Source organism: Propithecus coquereli, unplaced genomic scaffold (assembly GCF_000956105.1).
Source record: "Propithecus coquereli isolate 6110/MARCELLA unplaced genomic scaffold, Pcoq_1.0 Scaffold67, whole genome shotgun sequence".
Lineage (NCBI taxonomy): Eukaryota > Metazoa > Chordata > Mammalia > Primates > Indriidae > Propithecus > Propithecus coquereli.
The window spans coordinates 225,979-252,207 of NW_012152729.1; the positions used below are offsets into that span (position 1 = coordinate 225,979).

A 26,229-nucleotide genomic window follows, 5' to 3' on the forward strand; every position below is an offset into this window, starting at 1 on the left:
TCGCACATGCATGTGTCTATATTTATATATAAAATTTAATACTAACATGTTTTGGAGAAAGTGGGGAAATAAATATACTTTACACACATATACACACACCCATATATATACACATTTCTTTTTCTCTCTTTTTAGAGACAGGGTCTCAGTCTGTTGCCCAGGTTGGAATGCAGTGGTATAATCATAGCTCACTGCAGCCTTGAATTCCTGGGCTCAAGCAATCCTCCCACCTCAGCCTTCTTAGTAGCTAGGACAACAGGCATGCACCACCATGCCCAGCTAACTTTTTAACTTTTTGTAGAGATGAGGTCTCACTATGTTGCCCAGGCTGGTCTTGAACTCCTAGACTCAAGTTATCCTCTCCCCTCAGCCTCACCAAGTGCTAGGATTACAGGTGTAAGCCACCAGGCCCAGCCCTACTTTTATATTTTTGATGAAAATATAACTTCTGTAAAGAGAAATCTGACAATATCTATCAAAATTGAACCAATAATAATTCCACTTCTAGGAGTTTATCATACAGATAGACTTCCACATATGACAGACATCATAGGAACAAGTATATTCATTGCAGCACTGTTTGTAGTGCCAAAAACCTGGTAATAACTTGAATGCCCATTAATAGGAGATTGGCTAAAATTATGATACACTCATAAAATGGAATACTACTACAGCCATTAAATAAATGATAACTATATAAATATTAACATGGAACGATCTCTAAGAGATACTAAGTCACCAATGTGTTGCATATGGTAGCATTACCTTTAAAATTTATATATGAATAGAGACACATACTCGTGCATAAGCATATAAATGCTTATAAGTGCACAGAATATCCCTAGGATGCATAAGAAACTGATGATAACAACTGACCTCATGAAAAGGTCTGGGTAGTAGGGAATGGGGGAGAGAAAAGGAATTCTCACTCTATATACTCTTTTATACATTTCAATTTCATTCTATTTATACTTTCCAAAAAAAATAACTTTTAAAATAGTTATTTTAAATTTAGATATCTGACCTATGGTATATTCCAAATGAAAGAACTCTCAAATGTTCCTTTGCCGATAGTTTTTAAATTCAGGAATCATAAAGCCAGCATTCCAAGGACAAATCTTTTGTCAAAGCTAGTGACTCTCATAATCAACAGCAGGTCCAGCTCGATTAAAATCCTAAAGTGCACTTCTAAGCAGACACATTTATTACTTATATTGCAGTAGAATTAGAGTGGTAAACTCAGACCTCACCTGACCAGGTCTCCATGAAGCTGTAAATAAAGACTTTCTCTTCCTTCTCCAGCACATATTTCTGATGCCGGTGTCTCTACCGTGCAAAGGACGAGATGTACATCAGAGGAGGATGAGGAAGAAGAGGAGGAGGAGGTGGTGGTGGTGGTTGTAGTGGCAGTGGTAGTGTCTGCTCCATAAAGGTAAACACAGCCTCTCTTCACATCTTCTCTCAGCCAGTCTCTTTCTCGAGAACCAAACCTACTTCTCCTATTCAAACAATTTCTGCTTCCATTGCGTTTCATATTTCTCTAAAAAAATATTAAGCGAAAGAAATCATTAGCTAGAACATCTGACTGAATGAGACCTGTTCAGTCCTCACCTCACCTCTCTTTACTTTATATTCACCAACACTCTGCTCAAGCATCCCCCCTTCTTGTGGAGCATTTTGCACCTGCCATGCCCATTCTTAAAACTGGAAAAACTTAATTTTCTTTATTGCAAGCTTTCATGTCTCCACCCATCAACCTCCCTGACTCTCTCTTTTGTTTACATTTTCAGAGAAATGTCAAGAATAACAAAATACCTAGGTACCGACTACCCAACTTTCACAAGTTTTAACATTTTGCCATATTTAGTTCGGATCATTATTCTAAAGAACATATAATACATAGAATACGTTTCTACATGCGTAGCTGAAGCTACGTGGTATCCCACCACAATCCCATTCCCTTCCTCTCCCCAGAAAAAAACACACTACTATATTTGGCACTTATCGTTCCACAAATTTTTAATATGTTTATCACGTTTGTACATATCTAGAAACTAGATACATAAATTAGGTGAGATATGTCTCACCTAATTATATCTCACCTAATTTGAAATTCTGTCTAAACTTTAACATACTTACATTTATTTCACCCTGCAATTTTGTTTGGTTCAACATTGGTTTATTTTTTTTTTTATTTCAGCATATTGCAGGGGTACAAATGGTTAGGTTACATATATTGCCCTTGCCCCACCCGAGTCAGAGCTTCAAGCGTGTCCATCCCCCAGACAGTGCACACCGTACCCATTATGTTTGTATATACCCATCCCCTCCTCCTTCCCACATCTGCCAGACAAAAGATGAATGTTATTACTATATATGCACTTAAGTGTTGATCAGCTAATACCAATTTGATGGTGAGTACATGTGGTGCTTTCAACATTGGTTTAGAGATATATCTACGTTAATATGCCCAGTTCATTCATTTGAATACTACCCCATTATATGAATACATTGCACTTTATCAATTCTCCTATTGATGGCATTTAGTTTGTTTCCAACTTTTCGCTGCTGGAAACAATGCTGCCATAAACATTTCTGTACATGTCTCTTTATGCAAATTTGTATGTTTCCCTAGGTTCCTAACCCTCTGCCTCATATCCCAAATAAACAAGTTCGGTATCTGCATAATATTGCACAAATATTCTTTCCATTCCTGTCACGTTTCAAAAAAATTGCAGCTGGTAACTTATGTATGTGAAACTCATATATTATGAAGTTATCTGAAAGCAAAAACAATTGCTGCAGCCAATATAACAAGTTTCTAAAGATCAACATTTGCCTGCTCTATTTTTATGATGGGCTATTTCTGTTCTTTTTAATAAAAAAGAATTTTCCACTGACCTACCTCTCCAGTTTCATTCCCTACTGCCCTTCACTTTGTTTCAGTCACATCCAACTACTTGTAGCTCCCCAAACACACCTACTAGTACATAATTCTGCGACATGTCTGAAATGTCCTTCTCCATCTTGTTCATATGACAAGTTATGCTTCAAAACTCTACTCAGACATCACCCTCTCTATGGAGTCAACCATATGTCCCATCCCCAATCTCCCCTCCTACGTAGAGAGAATGACTCTTCTCTCCTCAGCAGAACTTCTTCACCTTGAGTATGTTTCTAATACTACATGTAGGACAATGGGTTTTATTTATTTATTTGACATTTCTTCCTCTCTTCTCCACTGAGAACCCATTGTAGTATCTTAACACCTGGGTGGCACAGAGACGTTTGCAGACTTTAGCTGCCATTTATTCCCAGTCTGTACTTTAGCACAATTAGCTCTGGCAAGAAGTTAAACAAACTTGGGGGAAAAAAATCTTCCTTTCTATAGAGAACTCTACATCTTTGTATCGACTGCAAAGTGAAAAGAAGTAAATAAAATACTTTCACTAGCATTCCTCACTGGAAAACAGAAATATCTATAAATAAAGCAAACATTATTTTTCTAATTACTGAGGTTAAATATTTGAGGGTAATTATAGCACTTAAATTTCTAAAGATGGTAAAGAAAGGGGAAGGAAAAGGTAGCAGATATTCCCACGTGAGAGGAAAAAAACAAGACTGAGAATGGCTTCACTGCTTAAATTTAAGATAACTCAGGTAAATTGATCATTTTGCACATCTTGGGGATTTAGGTTTGGTTATTCAAAACCATGAAGGGCAAGGTGTGGTGGCTCATGCCTTTAATCCTGGTGCTTTGGGAGGCAGGAGGATCACCGAGGCCAGGAGTTTGAGATCAGCCTGGGCAACATAGGGAGCCCCCATCCCTACAAAAATATTTAAAAATTAGCCAGAGTGATATGGTGGCACAGGCCTGTAGTCCCAGCTACACGGGAGGCTGAAGCAGGAGGGTTACTTGAGCCCAGGAGTCTGAGGTTAAGTAAGCTATGATCATGCCACTGCACTCCAGCCTGGGCGACAGAACAGGACCCTGTCTCCAAAAAAAACAAACCATGAGGACATGAGGATTATTACTGATTCTAACTTTAAAGAAGTAGGATAACCCCTGCTACAAGTGGGAACTAGATCTCTCTTTTCTCATCAAGTACATTTTCTCAAAGCTGAATATCTCAGAATTAAAGGGCTTTCAAGTGCTTATTGCATAAACACAGGGACCACCACATTTTTACCACTAAATAATTATATTCCTTATTTTTTTAACCTTTGAGAAATATTAACTGGTCCATCTGAAAGATATTTTATATAGTACAGCAATATTTATTTAAAGAAGTTCTGCATTCTGCACTCAGTGGAGAGGAAAGAACAAGAACACACTATTCCACACAACCACCAACAGGCTTCTTTAAGAAAAACTTTCTGAGGTCAAATAATGGCCTGCTGACATTCTCAATCTTAGAAAAGTCAAGAAAGATGCCAGAAAGTACTATATTAATTCATACATAATTTTCCTTCCATGAGAATTTTTAACAGTCATTTTTAGTGCATGTATATAATATTTCCTTAGGATTATAAATTTCTTAAGGAACTTTATATTATCAAAACATCTATGTTGTTAGTCATCATTTTGTTCAAAGGATCTGTCCCCTGTCTTATCTGATACACTCCACCCTATGAAGATAAACTGCTGAGTTAGAACTTCAGTAGGTATCATTCTCTTAGACCTGATCAATGGGCATTTAAAAGGCCTAGGTACTAAGCAAAGCAAAGTCTTGTAGCAACAACTAAATGGACTATTTAGCTATTATTAGCCACTGCTGAATAACCTGTGTTTCCTTCTCAAAGAATGTCTTGATCCACTGCCTAACACACACATCAGGTAACTGCCGGAAAGGCCTTTTTAAGCAGCCAGTACTGATGATGACACTGTCCTCTGAGCTGCTTTCAGCTTTTAGAATCACCATTCCATTGGAATTGCTAGACTGAGAAAACCTCATTTTCTCCCTTACTCTTAAGTAAGAACTGTTATCACATATTTATCCAAGAGGAAATACAACTACAATCACCTCCCACATCAAACAATTATATGGAGCATATTTAAGATTTAAAGATCTTTCTAGAAAGCAAAAGTCTTGAGACTATGCCACAAATTAAGCACCCACTGTTTCAGTTTCACACTTTCAACTCTCTAAAAATAAAGATGATATATGAGGACTATGATCAGTTCAAAGGTAATAAACTATTAAACACATATGAAAACTAACATATGCATGGTAAAGTAACTCTCCATATTTAGTTAGCTCTATTAAAATGTGGAATACTCCTAGGTAGAATATATGTTTCTGCATTTGAAACTTAAAAACAATATAGGCTTATCTCTGGAAATACATATGTTATGAAATATTTTGAAAGGAGTGGGGAGGGGTGGGACAGAAATGTTTCAGTTAATTAAAAATTTTCTGGAATTGTTTAAAAAACCACATATATTTTGATAAAAAAAAATTATTCTTGGAAAAACCGAATCTCATGGCATTAACTGACCACATTAGTTGTAACTTCGTATCTTCTATAGACTGAGTAAAAAAAAAACCCATAATCCCAAAATTGTAGGAAACATCTGGAAAATTTATAACCCAGGTTTCAGCAATTCACTAAATAAATCTGAGGGGACATTTTGAATGAAATTTTCCAATACCTCATATAGATGGACCTAGATCTAGTCTGGCTAAGTTATACTGGTTAAGTCATACCAACCTTTTTATGAAGATCTGTATTATTTGACAATAAAGATGTTCATGATTTGTTATTAAGAGAGTTACAAAAAATAATGAAAAGTCTTTTTTGAAGTTATCTTCAGAGAAAAATGTGTGTGAGATCGTGACTTTTTTCCAATTGAGAAAGTCTTCAACTCTACTTATATATTCTTTTTCAGTTTCACTTGGCACAGAACTCAACCACTTAAGAGAACTGTATGTGGAACAGAGCACCTATTCTCCATAACGGATATCAGTTATTTGCAAGGATTATTTAAAGTCTTGAGCATATGCAATAAAGCAAGGAATGCAAAGGCCTTTGAGGACTGTCAGCATCCCACAGCATTAGCTCAGCACTGCAATCAAGGTCAACTTCTTGAATCTTAATGATCCCTAGATTGGAAACTCAGGGAACCAATGGTAGGTTGTCTTCGATAAAGGTCCTCATTGCTCAGTTCCTTTCCTGTCACAACTCACTCCTTCACCACTAAAAAAAAAAACTAACAAGAAAGCCAAAGTTGTTTACCTTCTAGGCCTGAAGGCATTAACTCTCTCTCAGACCTGCCACTCCCTGATAAGCCAGGCCAGTTGATGTTTGTTTATATTCATTCACAGTTCACATTTTTGTGACCGTATCATTTTAAATTTATACCTGCAAGTCTTTGGGTAATTATACTGGCAACTTATAAAGTCCAATAAATAGTATAAAGTTTATGCAGAGTCAAAGGTAAAGTACGAAGCTATTTCTTTCAGTCTCTGTGTTAAGATTGAGAAGTGGTAGCAGAAAAAAACTGTTTTATATTTTACAGAGTTCTAGTTTATGTTGTTGCATGGATTCACTAGTTCATTCAAATCTATTATTGTTTTTGGTGTTCCCATCTTTGTGATGGCCTTACTAATAATCTTAATAACGTAAATATTGCTCAACCTCAATCCCAATGAACAACTATTATTTAATGTATTTGACATTATGTTTTTCCGTTGTGTTTCAAAGTATTTTTGAAACACATCAAATCTTCTAATTTCCTCCCCCCCCCTTCTTTCTCCCTGATAACTTCTAAATCCTGCCGATTCCTCTTCTACAACTCTAGAAGGAATTCTATTCCACCTCCGGCAGGACAGCAGGACACCTAGTTTGCACATTTGACCTACAGAAAAATTTCTCTGCAACTATTTCAAATGCTAGTAGAAAACTCCACCCAGTTAGCCTCCCACAATCCCTCCCTTCAACCATCTTCAAAGTCCCCTCCCCACCTTGTGCATTCCTGTGCATTTAAACTTCTTGTCATCACCTTCAAGGCTCCACTTCCCCCCTCCCCTGCATCCGTTTTCTTATCCTCCCATTCCTGCCCAAAAGCCCCGCTAGCTGCCTGTTGCATAACGGCTCCCCCATTACCGTCTCCCCGGATTGTCAGCCCCACTCCCGCGGGCAGGAGTGCCCCTTTTTGCCCAGCCCCTCCTCCCTTCTGCAACACGCCCAGCGAGTCCCCGTGATGAAGCTCGTCCGGGGATTCTCTCCCCAGGCGGGGCGGGTCCTCCTTCCCCCGCCGGCGTCTCCGAGCGGGGCGCCGGGTCATGAGTTCGGTGCAAGCCCCCAGGGCAGAGCGCGCCCGCTCCACCAGCGCAGCCTCGAGCACACCGCAGCGCCGGCCAATCGCCGCCGCCATCCTCCCGCTGGGGTGATGTCTTCAGGTGTCCGGGGAGAAAGCCCTGCGTACTTCCAGCCCCGCTCCCGGGCCCGGAGCCGGCGGCCCTCGGAGCCCCCCGGAGCCGGCCCCAGGCCCCGAGCGCGGCCGAGGGAGGGCGGGCTCCCGGGGTGGCCAAGCACCGGTGGGCGGCGGCGGCCAGCGGCCCGAAGGCGTGGGCCTGCGAGGCGGGTGGCGCGCGGCCAGGGATGGGCAGCGGTGGGGACGGCGGCGGCCGAGGCCTCGGCGGGGAAGCGGCGCGGAGGCCTCGGTGGGGGCCGGGGCGCCCCCAGCAGCCTGTGCAGCGGCCGAGCCGCGAAGTCGACTGACTGACGCTGGGCGGGGGTCGCCGGCAGCCTCGGCCACCGCGCGGGGCGGGGGCGTCGGCAGCCTCTGCCCTCCCTTGTTCCCTCCCCAGCCCGCCCGCACGCTCGCCCGCCTCACCTTCAGGACCCGGATCCCTCCCGGCTGGCGGCTCGCGGGCGCTTCGGGTGGCTCCGGGGGCTCCAGCGGGCCCGCGGGCCCGGGCTCCACCTCCCCCATCGGCGGCAGAGGCTGCTCAGGGACGCCCGGCCGGCGCGACGGCGCGCGGAGCCTCGGCGGCGCGCGCGAGCAGCCGGCGGCCCCGCCCCCCCACGGCCTCAGGCCCCGCCCCCCGCGGCCCTGCCGGACCTGCGTAGCTGCGGGCGCGGCGGGGCCGGGCGCCGCATCCTGGCCGGCTGGAGGCGAGGACGGGGCGGGGCAATCTGGTGCCGCCGCAGGGCGTGGGGCCTCGGGTGCCCGCCACCGTAGGTTTGGAGGACTGGGGCGCAGGGAGGGTTATTTCCTGGTATCCCCGCCCTCGAAGTCCAGCTGGAAGAAGGGGCAGGTGGGGCCTGCACCTGTCAATTGTGACAGGACGCTGCCCTCCGCTAAGGGTGGCTTTTATAACTTCCCTCTCCCACTTTCCTCTTTCTACTTCAAAACTGGCCTGTCGGCCTCCCTTGCAAAGCCGCTGAGGATACTCACCTTAGTAAGGCCCTTTCTCTTCCTTATTAAAGGTGCGTGCCCACGACCTTCTTCAGCAAGTTCAACCCAACCTCGTACAAAACGTCAGCTCACCTCCCAGCCATATTTTAATTCCCTTTGTCTTCATGTAGCAAAGAGATCAGAATTCTGTTCTCCTCCTCGAGCAGATTTAATATAGTAAAATGGTCTTATTTGCAAGGCTAAGTCAGAAAAAGTTAGTATATTTTTTTAAGTTCTTGCAATGATAGTAGTTTCATGGCCAGTGGGCCAAATTTGGAGTTAGACAGCCTGCTTCCAAATCTCAGTTCTACCCCTTATTAAATCTATCCCCTTGTGCAAGTTACTTGATCTAAGGCTTTGGTTCTTAAACTGTGAAGTAGAGATTAATATCTGCCTAGTAGTTATTAAGAAAATATAGTGGCCGGGTGCGGTGGCTCACACCTGTAATTCTAGCACTCTGGGAGGCCGAAGCAGGAGGATCGTTTGAGCTCAGGAGTTCGAGACCAGCCTGAGCAAGAGCGAGACCCCGTCTCTACTAAAAACAGAAAGAAATTAGCCAAACAACTAAAAATAGAAAAAATTAGCCAGTCATGGTGGCGCATGCCTGTAGTCCCAGCTACTCGGGAGGCTGAGGCAGGAGGATCGCTTGAGCCCAGGAGTTTGAGGTTGCTGTGAGATAGGCTGACGCCACAGCACGCTAGCCCAGGCAACAGAGTGAGACTCTGTCTCAAAAAAAAATAAAGAGAAAAAGAAAAGAAAATATAGCAAATAATGCATACAAAGTGCCTAACATCTAGTAGGGACTCACAGTAGCCACTATATTCTGAAATTTTAAATTTAAGATTCACTCAATTTCTCAGAAAATACTCTCCTTGTAAATTCCTCCCAAATTTTCCTAGGAAGCTTTCCCCTCTTACACAGGTATTGTACGTTCAAGTAACTTGTAAGGAATTAAACAGCAAAAAACAATAATTTCTTGACCTTTGAAGAATTGGTAAAGATAGTACCACCCATTATCCATTGCTTTAGCTTACCTAGTCCAGACCAACTGCATGTCTAGAATACATTAATTGTAGGTTTAGTACAAGAGAGTTTGAGATCTAAAAGGGCAGTCTGTGTCCATCTCTGAGATATGTATCCATTTGGAGATATTTTAAATGTCAAGACAAAATTTGACTCTTGCAGCCAGGTGCCATGGCTTGTCATGTAGACCCAGCTACTCCGGAAGCTGAGGCGGGAGGATCACTTGAGCCCGAGTGTGATGTTGCAGTGAGCTATGATGACACGACTGCACTCTAGCCTGGGCAGCAGAGCGAGACCCCATCTCAAAAACAAAAACAAAATTCAATCTCTAGTAATCTTCATTTCTTGGTCTCATTTTAATGCATTAAAAATAATTTGCCTTCTTCTGGATAGGAACTAAAAAAAAAAATGATAATTTGCCTCTATGAGTCTGGTTAAAGCTGAAAAAAGCTCTTAGCTTGTCCACCTCCTGGGGGTTTTCCTTCCACATCGGTGGCTCACACCTGTAATCCCCGCATTTTGGGAGACGGAGGTGGGAAGATCACTTGAGGCCAGGGGTTGAAGCCCAGCCTGAGCAACATAGCGAGACCCCATCTCTACAAAATTTAAAAAAAGACTACTCAAAGTAGTTGGATTCCCATTTCAGTGCTTACTGGGTAATTTCTTCCAGCAAGAACACTGGTATATAAGGAATAGGCACCAATATGGAGACAAAAGTGGACTTAATCAAGGGCAGATAAACAATGATAAGGAAAAAAATAACCTTTTTTTTTTTTTCAGACAGGGTCTCCCTCTGTCATCCAGGCTAGAGTGCAGTGGCGTCATAGCTCACTGCAGCCTTGAACTCCCGGGCTCAAAGAATCCTCCTGGCTCAGCCTACCCAGGAGCTGGGACTACAGGTACTCACCACCACACGCAGCTAATTTTCTATTTTTTTTTTAGAGACAGGGTCTTGCCCTTATTCAGGCTAAAAAGCCTGTTTCTTGAGGTATTACACATTACCTTTTCCAGAGCTCTTGAGTGGATGCTCTTTATTGACTGATCACCCAAAACAGTAAGGTCTTGTTCCAGAACCAAACTCTGAGTTCATGCTAGGGAACAGCAGTGGTAGATGGTTGTTGTTTTAATTAACGGAATGGTGAGCTAAAGCATCAATTCAGAATAAAAGCATGTGCTAAAAGTTATTTATGTACTACTTCTTCCTAATGGCAACAGTAGTACCTCTTTCAAAAGGAGGAGGAGGGTGGTGAGAAAGCCACCAGCCCAAATGTTTCAGGGGATAATTTATGATGCAGCTACCTTTAATGGTCCCCATGATTTAAGATCCAATTCAGTAGTGACAACCAGTTGAGTTTTCTTTTCAAATTATGTACTGCTATTAACATTGCATACTTCGTTTCAAAGGTCACATATTCATGCTCTCCCCCGAGTTCAAGGCAGTGTGTATAATGTATGCCAAGGGTTATGTAACTACAATTTCTGGAAATGGTAAACAGCTGAGACTAACCCTAAAAATAAATTCCTCTGGGATTTTTTTTTGTGTAAAAATCCATCTGCCCTCACTGCAGGTTCATCATTACAAAAAAATCACTGTTTGGATCAAGCCAAGAAACAGAGAAGTCATTAGAATCTCTCCTTTCTGTATCCTTCCTATAGCAGCTGTGCATACCCTCTCCACCTCCCTAGAATGTATACACACACACACACACACACACACACTCTTCATGCCAGGAGCTTTTCCAAATCTTCACTACAAAATGGGAAGACAGTCTGGAGAAGGAAAGCTCATATCTATCATATTTTGGTAGAGGAACCATAAAAGACATATTTACTTATTTATATCTAATTCTTACTCCTTCAGTGATCCACAGTCATCTTTAAGCCTAAATCCCTTGTTGTGCTACCATAAGTTGAGCAGCTTTGGATATTCCTTATTTTGGTTCCAAATAAATAGGCAGTACTTACCTTGTTTGAAGATTTGAAGAAATTTTTCCTTGAACATTTGTTTTTCCAAATATGGGGACAATTGCACGGGGGGGGTTGGTTTTATCACTTAAAAGTGATAAAAATTAATTTAGTGCCTCTGGATTGAAGTTCAAATCTGAATATTTCTTGTATTGTTAAGTACATATCTGAAATCTATGACTGGCTAAACTTTTCTATTGTAGCTTTTATTATATATTTTCATCTAACAACATTAGATGAAGGTGACAACTAAATTTAGTATCAAAAACAAAGATGAATTTTAACTAAGCCATATATAAGCAAAGATTATAGAAATGTTGCCAAAGGGTGCCAAACAGTGCCAAAGGGCACTTCTGCCTAAACTGGATAATTGCCAAGGCCTACACCCTTCTCCTTTTCAATCAGGGGATTATCACAGCCTCCCCCTTCTCAAAAGGACTGTGAGGGATCATCAAAGTAATAGAAAACCTAAAGCTTCCAATCTCCAAAAAATTATTTATATAAAAGAGTTCATATAAAATAGAACTCATTTTGGCTGGTCAAGCCTTCCTTTTCCCAGTCACAGATGTGCTTGAACAATTCACAAAAAGAAGCTTATGACTAACTAAAATCCACGACCACCCTAAACATACATTTCATCTTGATATGTTTCATCTTTGCCTTGTTTGAGAATTCAACTATGTAGAAAAGATAAGCATGGAAGTAATCATATTTTAGTTAAAATGTCTGATTGAACTTAAGACTTTTTCACTGTAACACCTAAAAGTTTTTTTTTTTTAGTTTCTGGTAATTTTCTCCAACACCTAAAAGTTTTTAAGTTGTTCGGATTCCTCTCTGGGTGAGATTTCTGTGCAAAAGTAACATTAATACATTAATGAGTTTAGTTCAAAGCTCTAGAATAAAATTCATCCAAGGCTTCTAATCCATGTGTAAGAAGCAAGGAAGCAAATTTTAAATCATTGAGTATTGACTTTTTATTATTAGTCACTGTTCATAATTTGTTTCAACCAAAAGACAATACACACAGAATTCTAATGCATCCCATGTAAATGTTTACATCCATTTTATTCCTCACTCGCCTCTAAGACTTATCATTTAATTTTAAATTTTTTTTACATCTCAAAAATATGTCTGCAATAATTAGAACTTCATTAGCCGTCCCACTTGGAAACAGCCTTTTAATATTTTTACAGTAAAGAAGATGGGATGGGGCTTAATGAAAATGTAACTTACAACATTAGGAAAGAAAAGGGACTTTACAGGAACACAATGGGAGTTCACAAAGGAAAGAGTTCAGAAGCTCTTTCCCATGTAGCCCCCAAATAGAAAACAAAAACAAAACACAAAGCTCAACTGCAGGTTCTTTAAAAAAACAAACAAACAAACAAAAAAGAAAACTCCAATGCTCCATCTTGAAGCCAGAATCAGCCTCATGGAAGTTTGTGAAGCAACTGTGCAAGCTGCTTCAGCATTTTCTTCTGTTGAAGTGTTCCAGGTCCTGGAACCTTGTTGATGGGACCCACTCACTGCTATTGCTTGATAAAGTTATTCATATTCCAGTTCTACAAGCAGCCCCACCCTCCGAAGCCAAAGCTGGTCAAAAGTGTTTTAAACTTCAGGACTTTCTGAACAATTCTCTCTTCAATGATTCTCCCCACTCCCTAATGCATGAATACATAGACATGTAAAACCACTCTCCCAACCACAAAGTTTGAGAGTGCTGTCTCTCAGTTTAGGACACTGTGGTTAAAATACATTCACTAGAAAAAATTATACACATTCAAACTCCTTTCCCCTAGTTCTCATGGCCCAAATATTTTCCAATGCAGAAATTTATGAAGTTGAACCTCAAAAGCAGTATTTCCTAACTTCCAACTTCTAAAAGGATAAAAAAATGGAAAGCATGCTATATAGTAGATGGAAGTATTCAAACCAATAGTGTTGGACGGTTTTCAAAGTCTATTTTCATATATGAATGGGAGAAACATGGGGCACAAACCACACCTTTGACCTAGCAAGAGGTTAAGAATCCCCTCCCAAATGTTACATTGAGGAATGTTTCTTTAAATAAGAAAAACCTTAAAATTAACAGATGATCACTGTACACAGCATGAAACTTCCATGACTGTCCAAACCACCTCAAGGTAACAGCACCAAAACATTGTGGGAGAAGCTTCTCAGGGAGAGCACCCTTCCTACAGTTTATTGAGATTACTTAGATGAATTCTCCCTTAGGATTACCAGGGGTGGGAGGAAGATAGGATACAAACCATCATTGAAGAGGAAAATAATGAGGTACAAGTGCATGTGAAATTGTGGAAGTATGGTCCAAGTGTGAGGGCTCACTGCTTATCACCCTGGGGTTATTAAAACAGCCATGGAAATTGCTCTTTTCTCACAACGGCTCTGAAGTTGTAAATCCATCCAAATTTGCTCACCCTTGAGTGGTTATACTTGGGAAAGAAATTACTGAAATGTGCAAGCGTTCACAGAAATTAAGAGATTTCTCCTTTTAGCTGCAAGGCCAAGTGAGAGAGAACTAATTCTGATCCTAGAAACTAAGGCACGCTGAAGCTTTCAAAGATCCAATCATTTGAAACAGTCTTCACAACCATCAGTATCCTAGGCAGGTATTTGGCTGCTAGCCTTTCAGTGTGGTACTCAGGTTCAGTTTCCAAAATCAATTCATATTATATGCAGCACCCTTTGTGTTAAGGCCATGATATTTTACTCCTTCTAGGCAAAGCTATGGATGATCATAAACTCTGTGTCAAAAACATGAACACCCAAGGAGATGCTTTGCCAGTGGAGTAGACCCTTCCCAGCTCCATTAGCTAGCACTACTGTCTTACAGCATGGTCTTGAGCAGATTTCTTCAGAGATTCAACTCAGTTCAAATAAAAAAACTGAGCTGGTTAACTACAAATGTTAAGAAAGAAAATAAAGCCTCTACACAAAGAGGAATGTTAAGACAAATTCTATTCAAGAAGTCCACCAACATTAGGTTAATCTTATCATGTTTCACAGCATTAAGTGTCCATCCAATGAAATCAGTCTGCAAAGGAACCTTTAAAGGCTATTTTGCATTGCACAGGCAGAGCAGTTCTCTGAAATATGCACTAGTCCACACTTACTTTACTGAAAACTACGCAGGAGATAATATCCTGTTCTTAACACAGTCAACCATTTAACCAGTGGAGTAAGTTTTAGCAGATCTTGCTCTTATATACTAGCAAGACCAAAAAAATTCCCCTTTGGAGCCTTTAGTTCAACTCCAGTTTGTCAAATGTTAGGAATAGTCTAGCATCTGATACAGAGCTAGATTTGACAAGACACTGAAGATTTTAAGTAAAGGCTTGGTGAAATGAAGGGGGGAAAACGGACATTTGTATCCAGGTTTAAGACTGAAGCCAAAGTAGTAATTATACTGTACTCAATACAGTAACAATTGCAAACATTTTAAGACCATTTTAAGGGCCTCATTCTTTCTTTTCTTCTTCAGTATATAAGACATGGTGCCTGTATACTTGAACGTACACAGTACATTCAACATGTACCACAGGAGAGTCACCTTTACCTCACCCTAGCAACTCAATTTTAAGGTTTGATTACACATGGGTCCTTTCTAAAATGCACTCGGCACTCTCACTAGCTTAAAAAGCTCAAGTCTTTGATGTGGATATTCATGAGTTTGGTCTCTTTCCAAAGACCAATTTCTCAGACTCAGGAAAGGACATTCCTACCCTATGGTGTTCATAAGACTTCCTCTGACATAGGGGGTAAGGAAGCTACAAGGCTTCATTCCAACACCATAAAGTACAATATAGGAAAGACTTCTTTAACCGTGTGGTCTTTATTTCAGTGCCAGTGTTACAGATACAACACAAATGTTCCAGTTAGAAGAAGGAATTCAAACGGAATGCCAAGGTCCAAGCCAGGCTCAAGAAATAAAAAGGGAAGTTTGGAGTAATGGATAAGATGACTCCAATATGCTCCAGGATGAGTCTGACACTCACTCTTCCCATGGGCAAAGGTGCTTTTGTTAAGGAGTCTGAACTTTAAAACTGGTGAACTCTTCTTTCCACCTATTTACCACAGTTCAAACAGGCAAGTTACAGGTTTAGGAAAAACTTTAAAATCTGTGGTGGGAATAGGGCCATTAATAATTATTAATATATCTTTTAGAAGGTGTTCACTTTGCACTTTAGGAGGAATCAATTTCGAAAATCATGGAGAGTATTCATGACTACAGCTAAAGAATGGAGAGAAAGGGGAGCTGGAAGAGCCTTGGTAGTTTCTATTACAAATAGAGCACCATATCCTTCATGCCAAATCTCAACAAAAGCTCTTTTAACTGCATCTGTCCAGTGTTTACAAATAACCTCTCAAGGTCTGACCAGTTCTTGATAACAAACATACATACATGTGTGTGTCTGTGTGTACACAGCAATGCACAGAAAAGGCTACCAGGAGCCTACTGCCTCTTTCACACATTGGGGAACCAGTAGAAAAAGGCAGGGCTCCCTAATGTCCACTGTTACATTTCCATTCCGAATACCAGATGTAAAAAGCGCCTGAAGATGGTAACCCAGCTAGTGAGGAATAAATACCCCACCTTGCCCAGTCCACAGAGAGACAACAGTAGAAAGAAGGGGCAACTCTTTGCTGCAGAGACAAAGTGAGTGTTTTCTCGCCATAAATTCCAGTCCTCTCCTCCAGACCAGCTGTTTATTTCCTCAGGGGCCCAGGGAATGTTGATTCTGGCTGTAAATGTGGGGGGCGGGGGGGTGGAGAAGTACGGAAAAGGGAGAAGAGGAAGAAGAGTGCAAAGTAGCCTCCAGAAGCAGCCAGCCTCAACAGTGGAGGAGAGGACATTAGTCTTTAACAATGCTTCAAGGTCAGCAATAACTTTAGGAGAATCCTCCTCAGCAGTTCTCTTCAGCTCCTCATGCCCATGGTACAATTGGGGGGACTTGCCAGCAATCACAACCTCCTTCCCAGAGTTCCTTTGATTGAGTGGGATAAGAATGAGAATGGTGCCAGACCCTCATTGCCAGGACTGAGGGGGAAAGTTGTTGACTTCTGCTAGATCTTGCATTGCTGAGCCCTTGTGATTATATGTGAGCTTGATCCGCATTCTCAGCTGTTGCTATAAGAGGAAAAGAGAATCACAAATTATATATTGAAATAAAATCTCCAGAATCTGTCCAGTCTACAAATAGACTTTTAATCTTAGGAGTCAACAACTTACTTTAAAGCAAAGCTGTCTTTTAAAAATGACTCACAGGCAAACAACAACCAAAAGACACCTAGGACTCTAGCTTTGAGCCACGGGGCCAATGTCATGCTGTCAAGTAAAGAAAGTACATATCCAGGACATGTGGTTGGCTTCAACCCCAGAACTGCATTAAAAGGACAGAACCACTTGGGAACACTTTCCTAGTAACATGTGCTGAGTGCTTTTCAAAAAGATTCAACCCTTGTATCTAAGTCTCTTGAAAAATGAGGTAAACACATACTCATCTTATGCCATACATTCAAGTATACTGTTACTTTATTGCAAAATCTATAGTAAATGTGAACATAAACTTGTTTTGTTCCCAAAGTATAAAAGTTAACTCACAGGTAAAACCAGTAGTTCTAAGAGAACTCAATTATTAATTACTTTTTACTTTATGAGGCAGATTTCAATTATTAATGCACTAAGAAAATTTTTACTCTGTATATCAGATGGTCCAGGGAATTTGTGCTTGTGCTATAGAGAGATAGTCAAAATACAGTGACTAGCAGAGGAAAAGTAATGTTACAGGAGGAAGAAATTATACTGGTATTTACAAGGAACTAGTAGAGATCTTCCAGGGTGAAGAAATCCTCTGAACCATTTTCAGAAGCTGTTTGAAAATCAGTCAATTGATTACCATTAGGTAGAGTCCATTTACTTCTTTGAGAAGATAAAATATTGCTTAATTTCAGTTTCTAAAGCTATTTTTCATTTGGCTGCTTCATTTAAAATCCTTCTACTTTTGCAATCCACATTTAATAATTACAGCAGTAAATGTAGATATTTAGCTCAACAAATGCTCTTACCTCAGATTTCAACTTTATAGATTAAAATGTTTAAGCTCCTCCTTCCCAACCCCCCAAACCCCACGCTCCCGCCGCAAAAAAAAACTAGACCTTTAATCCTCAGCAGTACCTAACCTTTTTGGCACCAGGAACCAGTTTCATGGAAGACATTTTTTCCAGGGACTGGAGTTGGGAAGATGGGGTGTCACCGGTGGGGGGAGGGTGGCACGGAGCTCAGGTGGTGATGTGCGGCCCATTTCCTAACACGCCATGGACCAATACCAGGCTGCAGCCTGGGGGTTGGGGACCACAGCTCTAAATAGAGAATTTTTTTAAGTTCCATTTTAATAAGACACCACTAAGTCATTTGATGTCTCTGGGTTCCATCTACAAAAGAACAAGGAAGTGAGACCAAGCATTTTCATTGATCTCTTCTCTATGTGTCAGAAAAACCCCAAGAAACAAAGTAGAATTTTATTTCAGGAAATACACTTAAACACCTTGCTCAGATATTGGCTACAAATGTGCTACTCACCTTCTGTGGGTTCAGAACTTTAATGACTTGTGTGATGGTCCCCGTATTAAATGCGGGGACAATGCTGCTGCTAGGAGACAGAAGCTGCAGCTGGAATGTCTAGGGGAACAAAGGGCACTCTTCAGAAAAAGTAATACACAATGCCTTGTCAGAGATGTCAACAAATAAAAAAGTTAGGCACCCAGATGGTGGTTCAAATAACAGATTTATCTACTTAGTAGTTTTGCCTACAATTTGTTTTCCAGATATCAGCAATTCAAAGTGGTGTGGGCTGTCACTCATGGTATTTGTAAAAACCCATTGTTAGGTCTTTGATCATGAAAACCAGCAATGAGCGACTCTCCCCGCTTTCTGGCAGAAGGAATTTTAGCCTACCTCTTTTAAAAAGCTGACCAATTCTTGTTCTGATTAACTTTACTTAATAGAATTGACCAACTATGTAAGTAAAAAATGAGTACCTGTGGTTTAAAAAAAGCCAGAAGGAAACCAAGAGAAAAGTTTTCCCCAAATAACAAACCAACATATTGGTCACCAACTATAAGCCTTTATGCTTTTGTGTAATTAGATGACTGGGACCCAGAGACTTGAACTTTTGTTTTTTAAAGCCTGAATAATCTGGAACATGTCAAGGCCTCCCCCTACATGACAGAAGTGAAGAAAAGGCTTGAAAGAGCCAGCTTTTTAATATGCAAGTGGAACATATTAGGGTCACTCCATTAGGGACACAAGGTCCACATACAGAAAAAGTACATGAAGAACTAGCCTGTACAGCAAAAGACCAAGATAAGCCAAACACCATGATGTTTTGAATGCTGGTGGGTTTTGTTTGTTTATAGGATGAGAGATGAAAGTGCTATAGGCAAGCAAGGTAAGCTATACTGTACTAGGTAGCTAGTTTATATACTATAATGTTAAAAATCTTTCCTTAAAATAGATTAGTCTTGGGGGGAGGGGGGGAAGGGCAACATACATAACCTAAACATCTGTACCCCCACAATATGCTGAAATAAAAAAAAAAATAGATTAGTCTTCCAAAAATATTTAAGGGAGAGAAAGAGAGAGAGACAGAGAGAGAGCGAGCGAGCAAGAGTGCGAGCAAACTAGTCTTCTCTAAGGCCAAAAATTACAAGAGTAAAGATTCAATCTCAATGTACAGATTTATTATATTGGGTCTTATTCATAATTCTACTGTCAAGATAAATTATGTAAGCCGAAATACTATTCGTTACTACTATATTTCATAATTCTAATATCAAGATAAATTATGTAAGCTAAAATACTATTCATTACTACTATATTTCATTAAATATAAGATACTATCAACTGTAATTCACACCATTATTTTATTTACCACTAAGAAGGAAAACTGCCCATTAAACTATGACAAGGTATCAATTTAAAAATGTACCTCAATTTCAGAGATATTAAAAAGTGAAAATACTACAAAGTGGAATCTATGAAATATGACATTTTGAAGTTCAAGCTACATCATCACGTCGCATCGTATAGTACACCACTAAGAATAAGGCCATGCTTTAATAGTAGAGGTGGTAAGCTGCTAGAACAACAGCCTAAAGTAACAAGTGTAAACCCTAAGTTGCAGCAGCTGACATTTACTGAGCACTGAACACAAGAAAAATGTTTCATATAGTGCCTGGCACAAAAAACTCATTTATTCCTTAAAGCAACCCTATGAAGTGGCTATCACCACCCCCTTTGCAAGTGAAGAAACCCAGCTATTGAGGTTAAATAATTTCTTCATGTCAGACAACTAATACTAAAATCCAAACAGTTCTACAGTTCATTAGTGGTTCTTAACCACTTAACACTACTGTTTCTAAAACATCTACATTACACTCTGGCTTCTAAAGATGTAAGCAAAGAAGGCTGCAATGTCAGCAGTAACCACAAATAAAAGAAAACATCTTCAATTTCCAAAAGCGTGTTGTCTGAATGCCATATTTCACATGTCACCACAAAGATTAGGTTAGCTTAGTCTAAACCAGCAGCTGGCAAACCATGGCCCAGGGGCCAAGAATGGTCCAACACCTGTTTTTGTAAATAACATTTTATTGGAACAGAGCTATGCTCATTTACATACTGTCTACAGCTGTTTCTGTACTATAATAACAGAACTGAGTAGCAATAGAGACTATATAGCCTAAAATACACAGTGCTCTTGTACAGAAAAACTTTGCTCAACCCTTATTCTGAACTTTTCTTTATTTAAAACTTTCCATTATTAAAAAATGGATATAAATACTTCTTCAACTAAGATTTGGTATAAACAAAACCTCAATTCACAAAAACAGTCATCATATCAACAGTAAACGATGTTAATTAAGGAAAGAGGAGAGTTTCTCTCATATATGAAGAGATGAAAAAAATGTACTTCTGATCTAGTGACTAGAAGATAATACTAAATAGACAAACTCCCTCATCTTAATTAACATTAATTCTATGTCAGATTTTGTTTTTAGGTTTTTACTACTATATTACTGAAGGTTGAATTATCCTCAATGCCCTGAGCATTAACTGACCAATATGTAGAATTCTGCTCTCACTATTATTTTTATTTTTTCTTAATTTTTTTAATGAACTCCATATCCACTGGATCTCAATACCTTTAGAATTTCCTTTCTTTATCATACAATACTAACTGTAGGAAATATTTGTGACCAAGTATTATTCACTAAAAATGACAGGCCTCAATGAACCATAATAGTTATATTATTGTTAGGTTTGAGTTAAATCTGCAAATTTAGTTTAATCTCTAAACATTATGATATATCCTTTACCAAATTCATGAGAAAAAATCAGCCAATCTTTAATCTAAGGCAAAAGGCAAAGAAGACATTATAGTACCTTTGGTACTGCAGCCTGGAAAACAAAGTCCGTCATGTCTAGCTCTGTGCTATTGGAGGCCTGTATCGTTATCACTGTGACACTGGGGTTGGTATTTGAACGTTCAAAGGTGAATTCTATCTTCAAGCCATTCTTACTATATGCTGTGATGGAGGGGATGCCTGGAAAAGTATGGGAAGATCATCTTATTGTAGTCAATCTAATGCTTGCAGAATTATTACTTCCTCTCCCCAATAACCATCTCTCATTGCTCAGGGCTCCATGTAATGAAGGTAACAACAGCAAACATACCTGAAGCGATGTCATTGAAGAGAGGCTGTGATGAAAGCCCATCCAATAAGAAGGAGGGCTGGGATATCTGTGGGACTGGGGCAGGGGTAGGAGCAGTAGCTGGAGCACCTAAAGGATATATTCCAACAGAAAGTCAACCTTAGCCCGCATGACAAAGCTCACCAAGAAAATATAGGAGAAAATTACTATGATCTCAGGTTAAGGAAAGGATTCCTTAAACAAGATGCAAAAAGCATAGACCATAAAAGGAAAGAACTAAAATTTCATATACTTTAAAATGAGCAACTTCCATTCAGTATTAAAAAAATATTGTGAAGGAAAAAAGGAAAAAGATACCACAGGCAGGAGAAAATGTTTGCTATTAATACATAATAATGAATAGATAAGTATCTAAACTATAAATATCTTCAAAAATCAGTAAGAAAAGGATAACCTAATTAAAAAGTAACAAGATACATGAACAAGTAATTCACAGAAGAGGAAATCTTTTTTTTTATAACGGAATCTTATAAAAAGATGTTGAATCTTGCCAGTAATAATGGAAATGGAATTTAAAACCACAGTGAGATACCACTTCCTATCTATCAGAATGGTGAAAATTTCAATGTCTGATAATTCCAGATATTGGTAAGAACATGGAACAATGGGGGCTTTTAAGCTCTGCTATACAAATGTAAGCTGGTACAACCAAAATAGAGAATAATTTGACAATAGTAGAGTTGAACATCAGTATATCTTTCAACAAAGGTTCCTCAATCTTAACACTAATGATATTTTTGGCTTTCTAATTCTTTGTTGTAGAGGGCTGTCTTTTGAATTGTAGGATGTTAAGCAGCACCCCTGGTTTTTATGCATTAGTTGATAGCATCTTCCCAGTTGTGACAACCAAAAATATCTTTAGACACTGCCACTCTCTGGAGAGCAAAATCTTCCCCAGGTGAGAAACTACCTTTCTATTAATGCTTTTAATTAATTCTTACATATATAGACAGGGAGACACAGACAAAAAGCGTTCATAGCAAGATGATTTCCAACAGAGAAATATTAGAACCAAAATGTGCATCATCAAGATAATGGGTAAGTTGTGATATATTGATACAATACTATACATCTACAATAGTAAAAATATGAATTCACTAGAAATACACTTAACATGGGTTATTCATGAAATATTCTCACAAAAATAATATTTAGCAAAAAAGCAAGGTGCCAAAAAGAACACATTCAATTAAATAACATTTCTAAAAACATAAAAAACTGACAACACAATACCACACTGCTTCAAGAAACACACAGAAATGGTAAATAAGGTTAAACACTGCTTTAGGACAGACAGCAGTTACTTCTGGAATCAAGAGAAAGTGGGATGAAAGGGAAATACAAAGAGAACATCAAACCCTCTTAATGATATTTTATTTTACAAACTAGGTAGATGAAGACATTAAATTTTGTAGATGTTAAATATTGTGTAATAAAATGTAAACACATACACACCCTGGGAGGGGTGGTATGCAGTGGGGTGGGGGAAAAATCGTCAGATTATCATTTGTATTTGATTCTTCCAAATGAGAACAAGTAGAGAGTCATACAATAAGGCAATTCACAGAACATGAGAGAACTCAAGATTCTAAGCAGCAGCATGAGAAAATTCAGTAAAATTATTATTTTATATTGAAAGATTTCAAATCACTTATGAAATTAACTGATAATATGCCATTTTAAAAAAGAATTAACACAACGAAGTAAAGGAAGGCTGGTTTATATTTTTTTAAAAGACACTAAAGAATACTAGAAAAAAATTTCATACTGAAAATGAGCAAAGAAAGCAGAAATACAGATGGCTAAGCAAAGCAAAAGAAGCTAAAACAAATGCAAACACCACAGAATGTGCAGTCAAGCAGATGACCAATGAAGTATACAGAGACATACTCATATAGTTCTCCTAGTTTTTATAAATCTAATCTTGAAATTTTTGCACCAATTCCCATTTTTCAAAGCAAGTTTATAAATATGTTCTTATGAAGAATCAGAGGCTACCCAAGAGACATAAGCAGCTTATGGGTCCCCGACTCCTTCAAATTTTAGCTTTTGTATTCTGTAAAAGTGCAGTATAGTAGTTTTTGGGAACAGGAACTCACTGCTCCAAACCCTCTAAAAACACATGGTCAATCTAATTCTAAATTTCCACTGAATTACTGTACAACAGGATAAAACTGTAATGATGAATTAAAGAATTTAAAATTCAAAATTTTTAAACATAATGTAAAGAAAATGGGAAAACATGTTTAAAACACATTATGAAGAAGGAAAGAAAATCTAGGCTTTTAAACATTTTACCATTTTGCTTTTACATATAACACTAGGGAAACAAGAAAGTAAGAACAAAAACCAAATGAAACTTTAGGACCTCATGATAAATGAGTTGAAGATACAAAAAAGAATGTTCAAAAAGGAAATTCATCTAAAATACAAATATGTAGATAGATATTAAACATTCTCTGTGATCGAAAAAATAAAAAACAAAATAGTAGGGCCAATTTTTTACCTGACAGGGCTTTTAAAAAATTATAATATACAATGCTTATGCTTATGACTGTACAGTGAAACTGGTGCCCATATAAATTGAGGGAAAGGTAAATAATATTTGCCAGTGTCATGCACAGAGTGGGTCAGCAGTCCTCACGAATACCCTACGAAGTAAGTGTTCAATCATCCTAATGTTAACCATATTCAGAAAGGCTAGCTTAGTCTATGAAAAAATCTAAATAAGGACAAATTGATGTAATGATATTTGTTGAGGCAACTAAGAAAAATCTAGAAACAAACAAAATGCCCAACAGTAAAAAACTGAGTAAATAATAATGCAAACTTCTTGACAAAATATTAGACATCATCTAAAATTACAATTATGAAGACTATGTACTAACATGAAAATGCTAACATGTTAAGTGAAGCACACACTGTATTTTAATTATGGGGTTGTTTTTGATTTTCCAGTTATCCAGCACAACTTTGGCATCTGAGGATTTATAAATGACTCAAAAGTACATCACAAGTAACATCTTGAAATTTTGTTAAGACACAGACATAAATCCTAAACTCTGGGAGCCTGCTGTATTAGGGGGAAGAAAATCAGCCTGTGAGAGTCTAGCTAACCATCCAACATCCTTATCCCACTGCTGCTTTGCACTCAAGGTCATGTATGCTCTAACTCTCCATTATGCTTTTAAAGAAGACACTTTAACTCAGAAGGTATACTTTACACTGCAACTTGGCACAGAAGTTATACACTACAGTGATACTCTTGAACTCAGGGGTTCACAATATTGCCAAACACATCAATTACAAATGTCTAGCACATATGAACAGAAACAAGAAAAAATATTCCCAAATGAAGTTATGTTTGAATATTATGAGTGATTTCTCCTTCAATTGCTTTAATTATAGGAAGGGTAGGAGGGGAAGAAGGACAAAAGGTAGATAGTAGGTTAACATCTCTCCACAAATGGCCATAGCTATAGAAAACTAATCATGAGTAGAAAAGAACCTAGAGAAAGTCATGTCTTAGGACAGTAAAAGCAGAAGTGACATGGGATATATTCTTGGTGAGCTTAAAAGAGAAAATCTTTTCTATCTTAAAATGCTATGAATATTATCCCAAAATTAAAAATTAGGCTTTGAGAAATCCCTATGAATTATCTTTAGAGCACCAGCATGGCAGCTTACATCCCAGATGTTGTGAAGATTCGATTCTTGTTTCTCACTTAGCCTATCCCATCTTCAAATCATTCACGTGCTGGAAATTCTGTTCAGTGTAGTTTTTCCCCAATGCCCTTATCCCTATCCAGGCATTAAGTAGCTCCAGACTGGCCTCACCTGTAAGGTTGATGTCACCCAGCAAATCAAGAAGTTCTCCACCAGCAGAAGCTGGTTTGCTTGTAGGTGCAGTTGGAATAACAGGTGTTATGTCATTTCCTCCCAACAAATCCAATAAATCATTGGCCTAAACAGGGAAATAAGACCTCAACTCATTAGTTTTCTAGTCTGCTATCTAATGCAAAGCTCTTTCGATATTCAAAAATAAGGAGGAGAATCAAAACCAATCCAGGAACAAAAGGAATCAACTAAGAGATAAGCTATAAGGGACCATAAGATCATCAGAAGCCCCAGATAAGTGAGTGGAAGGCTACCTGGCTGGTGGGCTGTGGCCCAGAGGGTGGTGGTTTGGTCTCTAGTGGAGCTGGTTCTGTCTCTCCATTTGTCTGCACAATCTCAGTGGGGCCATTTGTGGTCACTTTTTCCATGACAGGCATTCTCTCAAGTAGGGCAGACCTAGAAGAATCTGGAGTGGTTAAATTCTAGGCAGTTAACCTAGATTCCCTACCAAAAACCACCACAAACCTATGCTGAGGCCAAACATGGAGAGCCATCTCCCAACCCCACCCAACACACACACAAAAACAGAAGGTGGATTACAAGAATACATGACCTAAATTCCTGGCTGGATTAAGGGCAAGCAAGAAACCTTGAATAAACAAACTGTACACCAAAATCCTGAAGCATATATTTCAGTGCAGAGAAACTGGGATGAAAGAAAGGTAAATCAGTAGGTATTAACAGTCTCCAATCAAGAAGATATTGCATAACAGAAGAAAAAAGATGACAAACACAAGAATGTTGATGGTGATGGGATGTGAATGAGATTAATTCTCTTGAAAAAATATAACTCCCACATCTTAATCAAATAAAACAGGAAATGAAGCAAACTTTCCATAACAAAGCATCAGAAAGGGGGAGGGGAGTTGAATGAAAACACAGTTATTTTCTTTCTTTTTTTAAAGAGACAGGTCTCATTCTGTCACTCAGGCTGGAGTGCAGTGGCATCATAATAGCTCACTGCAGCCTTGAACTTCTGGGCTCAAGCAATCCTCCTGCCTCAGCCTCCCAGGTAACTGGGACTACAGGTGTGTGTGCCACCAAGCTTGGCTAATATTTCTTTTTCTTCTTTTTTTTTTAAGAGATGGGGTCTAGCTGTATTGCTCAGGGGGTCTCAAACTCCTGGCCTCAAGCAATCACCTCT

At 39.2% G+C, this 26,229-nt stretch overlaps 2 protein-coding genes across 3 annotated transcripts in view; both read right to left on the bottom strand.

Moving 5' to 3' along the window:
- The window catches only part of PHLPP2 (PH domain and leucine rich repeat protein phosphatase 2), a 67,881-nt gene extending 59,965 nt beyond the window's left edge, over positions 1–7,916 (bottom strand). Inside the window, exons 1-2 of the mRNA XM_012660452.1 lie at positions 7,841–7,916; positions 1,251–1,540 (exon numbers count right to left, since the gene is read on the bottom strand). Coding sequence (XP_012515906.1) covers positions 1,251–1,534 — 284 coding nt within the window. The 5' untranslated portion in view covers positions 1,535–1,540; positions 7,841–7,916. The remainder of the gene's footprint in view (positions 1–1,250; positions 1,541–7,840) is intronic.
- A 4,432-nt stretch (positions 7,917–12,348) lies between these two features.
- AP1G1 (adaptor-related protein complex 1, gamma 1 subunit) overlaps positions 12,349–26,229 on the bottom strand; it is a 75,804-nt gene continuing 61,923 nt past the window's right edge. The window contains exons 17-22 of one of the 2 annotated variants that reach the window (XM_012660578.1): positions 25,340–25,481; positions 25,026–25,152; positions 21,150–21,257; positions 20,859–21,019; positions 17,994–18,092; positions 12,349–16,541 (exon numbers count right to left, since the gene is read on the bottom strand). In XM_012660578.1, the coding sequence (XP_012516032.1) occupies positions 16,440–16,541; positions 17,994–18,092; positions 20,859–21,019; positions 21,150–21,257; positions 25,026–25,152; positions 25,340–25,481 (739 nt within the window). In that variant the 3' untranslated portion in view covers positions 12,349–16,439. The remainder of the gene's footprint in view (positions 16,542–17,993; positions 18,093–20,858; positions 21,020–21,149; positions 21,258–25,025; positions 25,153–25,339; positions 25,482–26,229) is intronic. The other variant, XM_012660580.1, reaches the window with a different exon arrangement.